Here is a 15,008-nt window from a genome sequence, read left to right on the forward strand (position 1 = left end):
TTTATACCGTTTTAATTTTAACATCCTGTAGTCATACAGTGTGAGCTGTTTATTCTGTTTTATTAAGCAAACAACAAATAAATTCATATATGAATATGTAAATAAATTTTAATTGATTGATTAAGATTACTATAAAATCTATGATGCTGTTTGTAATTTGTTTTTAGTTGTAACTGGTACGCTGGACAGTGTATTGAGGTGTGTGTGTGTGTGTGTGTGTGTGTGTGTGTAGACTCTGATCTCCGGAGCCGTGGTTGAGCAGTTGGATTTTCTGCGTGTCAACGAAGCAGAGTAAAATCTAATTTTAATAATAATGATTGAATGTAAATAAAAGAAGGAGCTGAGACACGTTTAGTGTTTAAAGTGTTTTTTTTTTACTGACGTATTTCCTGGCTATTTCCTTTCTCCTTGAAGGATTCCCGAGTTTAAGAGCTTCGAGGAGCTGGAGCTGCCCAAACACTCGAAGGTGAAGCGTCAGACGAGCACGCCGAACGCCTCGGACCTCGAGCAGCAACCTGAGATCGACATTGAAGAGTGGAGGAACAAATCCACACACGAGATCCTGCAGAAGTTCAACGTGAGTCACGTGAAGAGTTTCGCCGAGCCAATTAAAGTGACGTAGCTTTATCTTGTATGCTTTATCTTGTATGCTGTGTGTGTGTGTTTGTGTGTGTGTGTGTTTCCCTTTTAGGACTGCGTCTGTCTCGCCAGCCAGGCGCAGCTCGCTAGTGTTCTCATGAAGAAAGAAGGTCCAGACTTCTTCAGCAAAGACGGTACCATCACCATCACCTTGCTAATGAATAAATGCATTGCATTTACATAAATCTACATAAATAGATAGATAGATGGATAGATTGATAGATGGATAGATAGACAAATAGATAGATGGATAGACAGATGGATAGACAGATGGATAGACAGATGGATAGACAGATAGATAGACAGACATCCAGACAGATGCATAGATAGATAGATGGATAGATGGATAGACAGATGGATAGACAGATAGATAGATAGATAGATAGATAGATAGATAGATAGATAGATAGATAGATAGATAGACAAATAGATAGATGGATAGACAGATGGATAGATAGATAGATAGATAGATAGATAGATAGATGGATAGAGAGATGGAGAGAGAGATGGAGAGATAGATAGATAGATGGATGGATGGATGGATGGATGGATGGATGGATAGATAGACAGATGGATGGATAGATAGATGGATAGATAGATGGATAGAGAGATGGAGAGATGGATAGATAGATGGATAGATAGATGGATAGAGAGATGGAGAGATAGATAGATAGATGGATGGATGGATGGATAGATAGACAGATGGATGGATGGATAGATAGATAGATAGATGGATAGACAGATGGATAGACAGATAGATAGATAGATGGATAGATAGATGGATAGACAGATGGATAGAGAGATGGAGAGATAGATAGATGGATGGATGGATGGATGGATAGATAGACAGATGGATGGATAGATAGATAGATAGATAGATAGATAGACAGATGGATGGATGGATGGATAGACAGATAGACAGATGGATAGAGAGATGGATAGATAGACAGACAGACAGATAGATAACTCTAATTCTGTTTTTAAATGAATGACTTTCCCCTTCTTCCTGTGGCTGTTTCCATGACAACACACTGATAACTGAGACTCCTTCCTTAATATAAACATCTCCATTAAAAAGCTTCACCTCATCTGTTTCTCTGTTAAACATGTCGATTCGATTATGTGGATCCTTGTGCCTCAGTTACCATAGAAACAAAAGAAGGGGACACCTTCTGACCAATCAGATTAGAGAATACTTCTGCTCTGCGGGATAAAGAGCAAGAATCGTCTTTTATTATTTTGTGTCTCCAGAGTACCTGAAGGCCGAGTTGGAGCGAGTCTACAGGAGAGCAGGCAGCAGGAAACTCTGGTCAGGTTTCACTTCTTCACTTCACACACCAACAAACACTTAATGGACAAAAGTTTGTGCACCCCTGCCCATCACACACACATTATTCTCCTCTCTAAACCTCAAATAATTATAATGTAAACATGAGTCTAAAGTCACAATGAACACTTAACAATTATCTCTTAACATTTAAGGTGCTAAATAAAAGAAGATGTAAGAAATGCTTAATAAAGTGTAATAAAATAGTTCAAAGTGTTAAATATAAACAGAGAGAAACCTGAGAATTTAGTGCAAGTTTAGTGTTAGGAAGTTCACTAGCTGTTCACCTTCTGGTGAATAAAGTGTGTAAAATACATGCAGTGTTTTAACGTAAATAAAACTGAGGTAGACTGAGATACATCTGTAATATAAAACACAAACCTGATACACTACAGTCACATTGTTTGAAATATAAAACCTGCAGAAATATGAAAAAGTAGCTGATTTTTCCTCTTTTATTTACAATTTCTTCGCTCGCTGCGGCTCATTTTCTGCTCATCAGTCGCCGGTTACTGAAGAGGAATCCAGCAGAACAGCACGAGACGACGATATGGCGCAACCAAACATGATACTGTTACATGATTGGCTGTTAGCGTGTCACTCCCTATGTTGCTAGGTTACCAGAGAGCGAGTGCCTTTGTTAATGCAACCAAACTCGCTTCGCAACCTCTGTTTTCTTCCGACGAAGAATAAAAAATATCGAACGTTTTATCGAACACATTTTTTATTGATATCGATCACGTGTCTATCGCGATACATATCGTTATCGTTTTATCGCCCAGCCCTAATTTCGACTGTCGACTATAAAATAGAATCTAAAAAATCTAGAATAAAGTAGTAATATAAAATAGAAATACAATAAAATAGTATAAAATAAAAAGCTCCTGCTCACATGAACACAGATAACAGCATTAGCTCTGAATCGTGTTCAGGAGGTTTCTGGCTGTTGTTACATCACAACACCGAAACGTAAGAAAGCGTTAATTGATAATTAAATAAATTCCTGAGTTAATCTCACTTTTTCTGAACCGAATCAAATGTGACGACGCGACAACTCACAAAAGCTTAATTCTGAACACCAGAACAGATCTGTGACCGTGTGCATCAACACTCATCTGTTGTTTCTTCTCTCTGTCTTTTTATTTAAACCTCCATCTCTGCTGTAAAAATGAATTTATTTTCGAACCTTAAACCCGGCGTAGGATGGCGGTGCGTTGCGCGGCAGCCGCTACTCAGAAGTTCGCCAGTTCTATAGCACCTCATATAACGACCCTGTTGGTGCACGGTAAACAGGTAAACGCTGCGGGAGTCTCACTGCTTCTGCATGCTTCCCTTTATATATCTGTTCAAACTGTGAGTGAAACTTCACCAGGTTTTTCATTAACAGGAGAGCACGCTTCACTGATGAGCTCCCATGATGATGATGATGATGATGATGATGGTGGTGGTGGTAGTGCATGTGATAGTAATTTGCACCTGAGATTATCGGGTTCTTGTGTACGTTATTAGCTCAGTAGCTAACAGGAAGCTAATAATAACAGACCTGCCGACCTTTACGCTTCGTAAGCAGGAGCTCAGGTGGAGTACGCTGAGTGTGAGTCCAGAACGACTGCAAGGAGTCACGTGGGTGTTAGAACTCTCTGAAGGAAGCCCCGCCCCCTTTACAGGCATCTCACGTTACCGTTCCATGACGTTAAATCTGACATCTCTGTAATTTCTTCTATTGGGATAATTTACTGAATGTTTTTTTTTTTTTTTGCTTTTGTTCTTGGCAGCTCTGTTATAATAATAATAATCATCATAATCATAATTCAGTGTATTACAAAAACCCACAGAAAATGAAGGGAAGTGTTTGTTTGAAGGGTTTTAGAAAACTGATGGAAGGATTAAAGGATTGTTAACAGCTAAAGGGGAACAGAGACAGACGAGGAGACAAATGACTTTTAATTGAACTTTTAATTGAACTGTCTTAGTGAAGCGTGTTCATTGTCATGCTGAGCTTCACTCCCCCACCACATCCCCATTGCTCGTGTTATTACTTATTTATTTCATTTGAGAGCGAGCTGGGCGATATAGAAAATATATCGGGATGTATGTTAAGCCACACCTCCTGTTTTCTGATTGGTTGATCTACTGTCAAATTATCCACTGATATCTTTTAAACAGCATCATTGTGTAAAGTGAGTTTATCGCCCAGCTCTGTGTGTTTGTGTCCACGACAGAAAGCACAAACTTCCACATCTCACACATTAGTGAACATTAAAATCCCTGTGCTGGAGTAAATTACACGATGGAAAGGTTTCATTTGAGAATTATTCTGAGAATTGGAAGAATTGGACTTGAATTCCCACTACATGTTTGTCATTCGGCAACGCTTCTTGCCTGAGGGACAAACCTGAGAATTCTGATGGCTTAAAGTTCATCACGCTGTGAAGGGAACGGCGTTCATTTACTGAGACGTGTGCATGGAGGACAGGCCAGTGGACAGAGAGACACCGAAATGGAAGGACAGTGGGGCGTAGAGATTAAGGAAGTCTGAGGGATTAAGGGACGGAGAGACTGAGGGATTAAGGGACGGGGAGACTGAGGGATTAAGGGACTGAGAGACTGAGGGACGGGGAGACTGGCAAACGGGGAGACTGTGGGACGGGGAGACTGGCAGACGGGGAGACGGACGGACAGGGAGACTGGCAGACGGGGAGACTGGCAGACGGGGAGACTGAGGGATGGGAGACCGGCAGATGGGGAGACGGACGGACAGGGAGACTGGCAGACGGGGAGACTGGCAGACGGTGTGACTGGCAGACGGGATGACTGGCAGATGGTGTGTCTGGCAGACGGGGTGACTGAGGGACTGGGTGACTGAGGGAGACTGGCAGACGGGGTGACTGGCAGACGGGGTGACTGGCAGACGGGGTGTCTGGCAGACGGGGTGACTGGCAGACAGGGTGACTGAGGGACTGGGTGACTGAGGGAGACTGGCAGACGGGGTGACTGGCAGACGAGGTGACTGGCAGACAGGATGACTGGCAGACGGGGTAACTGGCAGACAGGGTGACTGAGGGAGACTGGCAGAGGGAGAGACTGAGCAGCATGTGATAGTGGGGTTAATAACAGCTCAATAAGCATTCAGGAATGTTTCCTGGTCCTGGACCTGATCCTTCACTAACCAGTTGCAGTTTGTTAAAACATTGTTAAAGGTTTATGTATAAAGTTCTAAATCTAAAGTTGTCTTCAATTTTTCTGATTCCGCTTCCTCACAGTTAGAGACGGCACGATACCAATTTTATTTCCTGATATCGATGCTGAAATCTAAAGCGTCAGCCGATATCGATATCCGAATCTAATCACAAACTCCTCCACTTCTGTTCATAAAGTATAAAGATAATAACCTCAATCCTAATAAAGAAACACAATCTCTTTAGGACCCAGTAAAAGAAAAATCTGGCAAATCTGATATCGTTCTGCTATTTTTGTTCAGTTTGTTACAGAATCGATTCAATTCCTTTTTTTTTATCCTGATATCGGATCCATTGTGTAATTGGGTATCGGCGCAGGTCCAGCTATCGGATCGCTGCCGTCTCTACTTGCGGTACTGACAGGAAACAGAGCTCTGACGAGTGTTAGCCCTCACGCTAACACGTCGTTCACTCCAGTATGTTAAAGTAACGTGTACCTGCTGTGTTAAGGCCTGTGATGTTCCTGTTGTGCCGAGCTCTGACTGTTAACCCGTGTGGGATGATGTGTTTCTGTTCACCAGGTCCGTTGTACGTCTCGCTGCCAGTCTCTTAACTAAGCTAGTGGACAGCCTTGCTCCAAGTATTACTAGCATTTTAGTGCATGGCAAACAGGTAAGTGGGAACAAGATCAGGAGGTCAAAGAAAGAACCCAAGTTTAAACATTTATAGTGGTAGAAATGCTAGAAGGATTTTTTTTAACTTGTTTATATATATATGTATATAAAAAAGAAACATTTTAATGTTCACTGATCATCTGTGTGTTGTTCGTGTAGTCACTAATTTTACACAACTGCATGTTTCATCACAAGTCCAATACGTTACAGAACCTAACCTTCTCTACTATGCTAACGTAGCGCACCACATGCTAATACCGCTGCTGGTTTATTGTTATAGGGGTGAGACGATACGCTCATGGAGGAAGTGCGTTAGTGTTACCCGGCAACCGCATTGAGCCTCATTTATCATTTGTCACAGTCTTTAGCCACACCCACAAAGATCCATAAAAGGCAAAGCTCAGAGCTAAAAATGACATACAGGTGAATAAAGAGTGAGAAATTGCTTCCTAAAGCTTCTTTCACACACGGTGAGTTCGTCGCTGCGAGTCTTCAGTCATCAGTAGGCGTTCCTATCTTTCTACTGGTTGCCATAGTGATAACGTTTATCAGTGGGTGGAGCAGCTCTCATTCCAACTTAGTTATTGTGGCTGAAATGAATCATTCTGGAAGGAGCTTTTGTTGTTTGTGTATAAAATTCACCAGTCTTTATCATGTCTCTGGACACGCCCACTCTATCACGTCTCTTTACACGCCCACTCTATCACGTCTCTGGACACGCCCACTATCACGTCTCTGGACACGCCCACTCTATCACGTCTCTTCACACGCCCACTCTATGACGTCTCTGGACACGCCCACTCTATCACGTCTCTGGACACGCCCACTCTATCACGTCTCTGGACACGCCCACTCTATCACGTCTCTGGACACACCCACTATCACGTCTCTGGACACGCCCACTCTATCACGTCTCTTTACACGCCCACTCCATCACGTCTCTGGGCACACCCATTCTATCATGTCTCTGGGCACACCCTCTCTATCACGTCTCTGGACACGCCCACTCTACCACGTCTCTGGACACGCCCACTCTATCACGTCTCTGGACACGCCCACTCTATCACGTCTCTGGACACGCCCACTATCACGTCTCTGGACACGCCCACTCTATCACGTCTCTTTACACGCCCACTCTATCACGTCTCTGGACACGCCCACTCTATCACGTCTCTGGACACGCCCACTCTATCACGTCTCTGGACACACCCACTATCACGTCTCTGGACACGCCCACTCCATCACGTCTCTGGGCACACCCATTCTATCATGTCTCGGGGCACGCCCACTCTATCACGTCTCTGGACACGCCCACTCTATCACGTCTCTTTACACGCCCACTCTATCATGTCTCTTTACACGCCCACTCTATCACGTCTCTTTACACGCCCACTCTATCACGTCTCTGGACACGCCCACTCTATCACGTCTCTTTACACGCCCACTCCATCACGTCTCTGGGCACACCCACTCTATCACGTCTCTGGGCACACCCTCTCTATCACGTCTCTGGACACGCCCACTCTATCACGTCTCTGGACACGCCCACTCTATCACGTCTCTGGACACGCCCACTCTATCACGTCTCTGGACACGCCCACTCTATCACGTCTCTGGACACGCCCACTCTATCACGTCTCTGGACACGCCCACTCTATCACGTCTCTTTACACGCCCACTCTATCACGTCTCTTTACACGCCCACTCTATCACGTCTCTTTACACGCCCACTCTATCACGTCTCTTTACACGCCCACTCTATCACGTCTCTTTACACGCCCACTCTATCACGTCTCTTTACACGCCCACTCTATCACGTCTCTGGACACGCCCACTCTATCACGTCTCTGGACACGCCCACTCTATCACGTCTCTTTACACGCCCACTCTATCACGTCTCTGGACACGCCCACTCCATCACGTCTCTGGACACGCCCACTGATAGTTGCTGAGGCCCGCTGTCGTTCATGTCAGCAGCTCTGTTTGAAAATGAGAAACCTCCGCGTGTGAGAAAGTAACATTAGTGTGGTGTGTGTTAAAACCTTCCAATAACGCAGCTCTGCAATGCGTCGGTTCCACACACACACACACACACACACACACACACACACACACACACACACACACCCCTCCTCCTGGTTTAGGACACTGTTACTTTTGTCCTAACGGAATGGGTAGATTTATGCGTCTATATTTACACTTGGGGAAATGTTTCAGATGAACATTTATCGCAGCACCATGAACTCCAGCACCGTTTCTTACTAAAAACACTTTTGTGAAGTATGTGGTGTGATAAATGAGGCTGAATATGAGAACTTTTCAGTTTAATGTGTTTTTGTTCAGATTCTAAGCGAGGAAAAGAAAAAAAGGTTCTGTTTCTGTCCTGAAGGCTTCATTTAGCTCTTTAAAGCCGAGTCAGTTTTTGCATCAAATGACAGAATAACGATTTGTTCTCTGGACAGAACAGAAACATCGGTACATCGCCATAGCGATATATCGTCCCACCCCATGAACACTGTATATTTCATGCGTATTATTTTGTGTACACTGAACATCCTCTGATGTGTCCTGTCCTCTCTATATATCCCAAATTTATTCACTTCTTTGCATTTTATTTCTCAGATTAATTGCGTCAGATTAACCTCTTTTTTTCCCCCCGAACTGATTTATTAGACCGAATCTCCAGGAGAATGAAATCTGCATATAGATTGCGTCTTCAGTTTAATAGTCTGAAACGTGGTTTTGTTCTGAAAGTGGGTCAGTCCACATCACCAGCGGAGGTCTGAGCCACGTAGGTTGCGGCGCTTAAAGCCTTAGAGACGAGACTTACAAAAATTAAAAAGAGCTCAAGACCTTCTGGGAGTTTTTATACTCACAAATCTACCTGCTCTCTGTTTCTGGACAAATTGCGGGTCACAGGGTCGAGTTTAAAAAGCGCTCGGGTAGGAATATAAACACGACGTGCTGACACAAATACGTCGTAATGCGAAGAGAAAAAACTTTTTTCGTTTTATCGGTTTGGCGCAGAATTAGTTTGGAGAACTCGGACACGTCAGAGATGGACGTAGTGACTCGCGTTCGCAGGTTAACGATTTTGCGGACTTCTTTCGTTGCTGTACCAGGTGACTCTGGGTCTGTTTGGACACGAGGAGGAAGTGATCTCTAACCCTCTGTCTCCGGCCGTCATTAAGGACATCATTTACAGGAAGTGCAGTCCTCACGGCGAGCGAGAGGCCGTGCTGCAGCAGGAGCTCGTCATCCACATCGGCTGGATCATCTCCAACAACCCCGAGCTGTTCAGCGGCATGCTCAAGATCCGCATCGGGTAACAAACCCACACAGTCAACAGTCCTGCTTGTTAAACGTTAACTCGATTAACTTAAAAAAAAAAAAAAACAAAAAAAAAAAAACAAACTCGTTATTCATGACATGAGTGTCTCACCACAGCCGGCACTGCTGTGTTAGTTAGTTAGTGTGTGTGTTAATTACAGTACATAAGTTTCAGTAAGACGTCTTGTAGCGATGGATCGTTCCATGGTGTGAATGAAAGTGGAGGACTTTTTTGGAACAGGTGGATCGTCCAGGCCATGAAGCACGAGCTGAAGATCCGCGCAGGAGACATGCCGCCTCAGGACATCTACCAAATGTCACCTAGTGATGTCAAACAGCTGCTGCTGGACGTTCTTCAACCTCAACAGACCGGCAGGTAAAACATAAATCTGACTGTTTCACACGACTTCCTGCTGCTTCTCTTCATCATGACGTTAAAGCGACGTGGTTCCAGTCAGTCGATTCACTTTGTTTCTAAAGGTTAGAAAGGTGAAACTGTTTTAAGATCCACTTTAATCCTTTTTCCACTTTCAGATACTTAGCAGAACTTTTACTAGCCGTCTGAGTGAACCTCAGTATAAACGTCTGGACGCTTTCTCTAGGTTCGGTCTTGTGGAGACTTTAGAAGGTTAGTAAAAACGTTTAAAAAGGACTGTGTTGATTACCAGGTCGTGGCTGAATCGGCGTCAGATCGACGGCTCTCTGAACCGAACTCCACTCGGGTTTTACGATCGCGTCTGGCAGATTCTGGAGCGGACGAGTAACGGCATCGTGGTGGGAGGTCTTCACCTGCCTCAGGTACATTTGGAAGATGGTTTAACACAAACATAATTTTGCAGATAAGGGGGTCACGGTGTCTTAGTGGTTAGCACGTTCGCCTCACACCTCCAGGGTTTTGGGTTCGATTCCCGCCTCCACCTTGTGTGTGTGGAGTTTGCATGTTCTCCCCGTGCCTCGGGGGTTTCCTCCGGGTACTCCGGTTTCCTCCCCCGGTCCAAAGACATGCATGGTAGGTTGATTGGCATCTCTGGAAAATTGTCCCTAGTGTGTGATTGTGTGAGTGAATGTGTGTGTGTGTGTGTGTGTGCCCTGTGATGGGTTGGCACTCCGTCCAGGGTGTATCCTGCCTTGATGCCCGATGACGCCTGAGATAGGCACAGGCTCCCTGTGACCCGAGGTAGTTCAGATAAGCGGTAGAAGATGAATGAATGAGTGAATTTTGCAGATCTGGAAGTGCCTTTTAAAGAATATAGACGTTTTGTTCTTGATGTTAAGCTTCACGTGTTTCAGGAGCAAACCTGCTTCATCCTCGTCCTCCATCAGAAGCTTCCTTAACATTATAAACGCTGCTGATGATATTCGCTGCGTATTATGTCATGACTGATTAGTGGCACTTACTGTATCTTCACCACTTTTCCCCTCTCTAGCAACCCACTCTGTCTGATATGACCATGTATGAGATGAACTTCTCCCTGCTGGTGGAGGACAAGCTGAAGAACATTGTGCTGCCTGAATACAGACAGATCATTGTGGAGGTGAGGCTCTGCATTAAGCACGTCTTTGTGTATTACAGTCATTTACGTGTTGTGGGATTTGTGTATCATGTGGTTCTTCTCTGGTTCTCCCAGCTCCTGATGGTGGTGTCTCTTGTGCTGGAGAGAAACCCTGAGCTGGAGTTTCAGGAGAAGGTTGATTTGGACAGACTGGTGAAAGAAGCTTTTATTGATTTCCAGAAGGATCGAGGAAAAGCTGAGACGACTCAGAGTGAGGTGAGTGATCATCACCACTACCTTTACCATCTACACTATCATCACCACCACAACTATCTCATCTTCCACTAACACCATCCCCTCTATCACCACCATCCCATCCAAACTATAACCATCATCACCACCATCCTGTCTCCACCATCATTAACACCTCCATCTCCACCATCACCACCACCACTATCCTGTCTCCACCATCATTAACACCCCCATCTCCACCACCATCCTGTCTCCACCATCATTAACACCCCCATCTCCACCATCATCACCACCACCACCATCCTGTCTCCACCATCATTAACACCTCCATCTCCATCACCATCCTGTCTCCACCATCATTAACACCCCCATCTCCACCATCTCCACCATCATCACCATCACCACCATCCTGTCTCCACCATCATTAACACCCCCATCTCCACCATCATCATCACCACCACCATCCCGTCTCCACCATCATTAACACCCCCATCTCCACCATCATCACCATCCTGTCTCAACCATCATTAACACCCCCATCTCTACCATCATCACCACCTCCACCATCATTAACACCTCCATCTCCACCATCATCTTCATCACCACCATCCCGTCTCCACCATTATTAACACCCCCATCTCCATCATCTTCATCACCACCATCCCGTCTCCACCATTAACACCCCCATCTCCACCATCATCATCACGTCTCCACCATCATTAACACCCCCATCTCCACCATCACCATCATCACCACCATCATCCTGTCTCCCTATCACCACCACCCCATTTCCACTATCATTATCCCGAATATGACCACCATCCCCACCTTCATCACCACCATTACCACCACCGTTAGTTCCATCACCACTACTACTATTATCCCATTATCAGAATATTTATCATTTTCATCACGATCCCTTTTTTGTGTTATAATAATTGTCTGTGTTTTACTTTTACCACATGGCAATAATAATAATAATAATAATAATAATAATAATAATCATAATGTTCCAGAAGGATATGGAGGTGTTCTATAACACTCCTCCACTGGGGAAGAGAGGAACCTCCAGCTACCTGACTAAAGCAGTGATAATCCAACTGCTGCAGGGGGAAGTGAAGCCCTGCAATGACGACCCCTGCTCCGTCAGCTGAACACGACCCTGCAATGACGACCCCTGCTCCGTCAGCTGAACACGACCCTGCAATGACGACCCCTGCTCCGTCAGCTGAACACGCTTTCCTTTTTTCTCACTTTCTGTTCCTCTGTGTTCCTTCTCTCAGTCCATCCTTTCCTCTTTACCTTGTTTATTTTTAGCGTGTAGAGCAACTCAACCTTTGCACTTGCTATTGTACACTTTTTAAACTGCACTGTTATACAGATTTTTTCGAAACCCCGTAGTGTTCAGCTTCACCTCCTGACCGTTTCATCCCACACCATCCTCGTTTTCTGTTTCTCTTTAGTTTAAACCACATAATGCTTTAGTTTATCGATTTGGCTGCTGGTGACCCAGTTTACCGAGTCACACTGTTTTAAAAAAATAAATAAATCAGCGGTTATACAATATAGTGCTATTATTATGAGCAAAATCCTATCAGTGCGCTCTGTGATGAGTTTTAGCGACATGTCACAGTAAAATAATTACAGCTAAGCTCCGCCCACCCAACGTGCAGACATCATACTGTGAGAATATGTACATTCATCCTGAACATTTAAAACGACAGCTAAAGAGACACTAAAACAGGGTTTTAATTAGACTGTAGCTGGAGAACTAGTTTCAGCGAGAGGTCGTCGTTACTCCGTAATTATTACATTTAAATTAAAAATCCCAGAGCGCTCAATATCAAGAATCTTTAATAAAGATGATGTTAGTTTTAATGACAAACTCTATTCTAACAGGAGCTGACAGGTAATGTAATTAGCGATAGTTTTATTTCTACACACTGGATGATAATTGACCCGTCTCATCTTCCTCGTATCTACCGTATTCATTTTGCTGTGGTCTGTTTTTTTTTTTTAATACACATTGAACCAAATGTGACAAAATTAAACATTAATTTTACGATTAGTATTTATTACTGTCTGTTTTACTGCCCCCTTGTGGTTAAGCTACCAATCTAGAATGAAAACAGTGAAATATAATTGACGTGTAATCCAACAGAATGAACTTATCCCACCCAATGAGGATGACTGACAGGTGAAGCCCTCCATAGGTGTGTGTGTATGTTACAGTGTATATATATATATATACACACACACACACATATATATATTTAAAAGAATGCCAATCCAAAACATTAAGCAAAATGAACAGAAACAAAATCTGGATAATTTACACACCTTGGAAACCGAACACGCTGAATATCTTTGGTGCTGCTCTGAGTTCGATTTAACGATTTACTTTGTGTACAATTCAGTTATTCATGCATGGTGATGAATCATTTTGGCTCATTTGGTCCAGCAGAAGTAGATCTCAGTTATGTCGGCCTGATAAAAACCAAACTAAACACTGTGAGCAGGAAAGAAAAGCTAAAACTCTGCTTTTCAGCTCCTGCCTTCGCTGATGGACAATTGTGCACGATGTAGGATCCGTGTGTCTCACTTCTCTCTGCATGTGGTTTTTTTTATTGCATGATGGTGTTTCAAATGTGAATGATGAGATGTCTGAAGTTCAGCACTTAATCTCAGTAAAATATAAAAGGTTATTGTACAATGATGTTCAAAATGAATTTCACCGCTTTAGCTGACCTTTCCTCATCCTGAAGCTCAGTTGGAATGTAGTAATGCAGTGTGTTGAATTTGTGGGTGTGAGTGTGTGTGTGTATGAGTGTGCGTTTAAGTGTGTGTATGAGTGTGAGGGTGAGTGTGTGTGTGTGTGTGTGTGTGAGAGTGAGTGTATGAGTGTGTGTGTGTGTGTGAGTGAGGGTGTGTGTGTGTGTTTAAGTGTGAGTGAGGGTGTGAGTAAGGGTGAGTGTGTGTGTGTGGGTGTGAGTGTGTGTGAGCGTGTGTATGAGTGTGAGTGTGTGTGAGAGTGTGTGTGAGTATGAGTGTGTGTGACTGTGTGTGTGAGTGTATGAGTGTGTGTTTAAGTGAGGGTGTGAGTGAGGGTGAGTGTGTGTGTATGTGTGTGTGTGTGTGTGTGAAAGTGAGGGTGTGAGTGTGTGTGAGCGTGTGTATGAGTGTGTGTGTGTGTGTGAGTGAGGGTGTGAGTGTGTGTGTGTGAGTATGAGTGTGTGTGACTGTGTGTGAGTGTGTGTGTGTTTTACATTGTTAGGAATAAAATAAATGCACATCTGATGTACACACTGAAGTGTTCTGGTCTTTGAATAGAAAAATCTAATTAAAAAAACCTGCTGTAACCTTCAAACAAGATAACAATCCACGCCCCTATATGGATGACCACGCCCCTGTATATTTGGCCACGTCCCTATATGGATGATCACACCCCTATATGGTTGACCACGCTCCTATATACATGATCCCGCCCCATATGAATGACCACGCCCCTATATACATGATCCCGCCCCATATGAATGCCCACGCCCCTATATACATGACCCCGCCCCATATGAATGACCATGCCCCTATATACATGATCCCGCCCCATATGAATGACCACGCCCCTATATACATGATCCCGCCCCATATGAATGACCACGCCCCTATATACATGATCCCGCCCCATATGAATGACCACGCCCCTATATACATGATCCCGCCCCATATGAATGACCACGCCCCTATATGGATGTCTATGCCTCAACTATAGCCCACAGCCTCACACTCCATCTCCTGTATCCTTCCTCACTGATCAGTCACTAATGAGTCCATGTTCTTTACATGTTCTTTACAGACCTCTCTGTGTTTGTGGGTCATTATTGAGGATCAGACTCTAATAAACGCTTCTAGTCAGAATTGTTACTTTGGCACAAGGTTCTATAAAAGGGTCGAATTAAACAGCTCACATTTCATGTTAAAATCAGAAGGTGACAGAAAGCTGTCTGTGGCTCTCACGTCTACATCATCAAGTTATCATCTTTCTTTTGTACCATCATTAAACAAATCATTTAACCCGACAGGACACGTTTCAATATTAATGTCGGACACTAGAATC

At 43.9% G+C, this 15,008-nt stretch overlaps 1 protein-coding gene across 4 annotated transcripts in view; it reads left to right on the plus strand.

Moving 5' to 3' along the window:
- The window catches only part of phkb (phosphorylase kinase, beta), an 80,705-nt gene extending 68,247 nt beyond the window's left edge, over nucleotides 1-12,458 (plus strand). For 2 of the 4 annotated variants that reach the window (XM_060859841.1, XM_060859845.1), the window contains 11 exons: nucleotides 233-291; nucleotides 415-577; nucleotides 692-773; nucleotides 1,891-1,948; nucleotides 5,727-5,817; nucleotides 8,942-9,144; nucleotides 9,391-9,525; nucleotides 9,818-9,947; nucleotides 10,577-10,684; nucleotides 10,778-10,918; nucleotides 11,911-12,458. In XM_060859841.1, coding sequence (XP_060715824.1) covers nucleotides 233-291; nucleotides 415-577; nucleotides 692-773; nucleotides 1,891-1,948; nucleotides 5,727-5,817; nucleotides 8,942-9,144; nucleotides 9,391-9,525; nucleotides 9,818-9,947; nucleotides 10,577-10,684; nucleotides 10,778-10,918; nucleotides 11,911-12,048 — 1,308 coding nt within the window. In that variant the 3' untranslated portion in view covers nucleotides 12,049-12,458. Of the gene's footprint in view, nucleotides 1-232; nucleotides 292-414; nucleotides 578-691; nucleotides 774-1,890; nucleotides 1,949-3,168; nucleotides 3,260-5,726; nucleotides 5,818-8,941; nucleotides 9,145-9,390; nucleotides 9,526-9,817; nucleotides 9,948-10,576; nucleotides 10,685-10,777; nucleotides 10,919-11,910 lie in introns of all 4 variants that reach the window. The other 2 variants (XM_060859843.1, XM_060859844.1) reach the window with 2 other exon arrangements.
- The last annotated feature ends 2,550 nt before the right edge of the window (nucleotides 12,459-15,008 follow it).

The sequence above is a fragment of the Tachysurus vachellii genome, chromosome 23 (assembly GCF_030014155.1).
Source record: "Tachysurus vachellii isolate PV-2020 chromosome 23, HZAU_Pvac_v1, whole genome shotgun sequence".
NCBI lineage: Eukaryota > Metazoa > Chordata > Actinopteri > Siluriformes > Bagridae > Tachysurus > Tachysurus vachellii.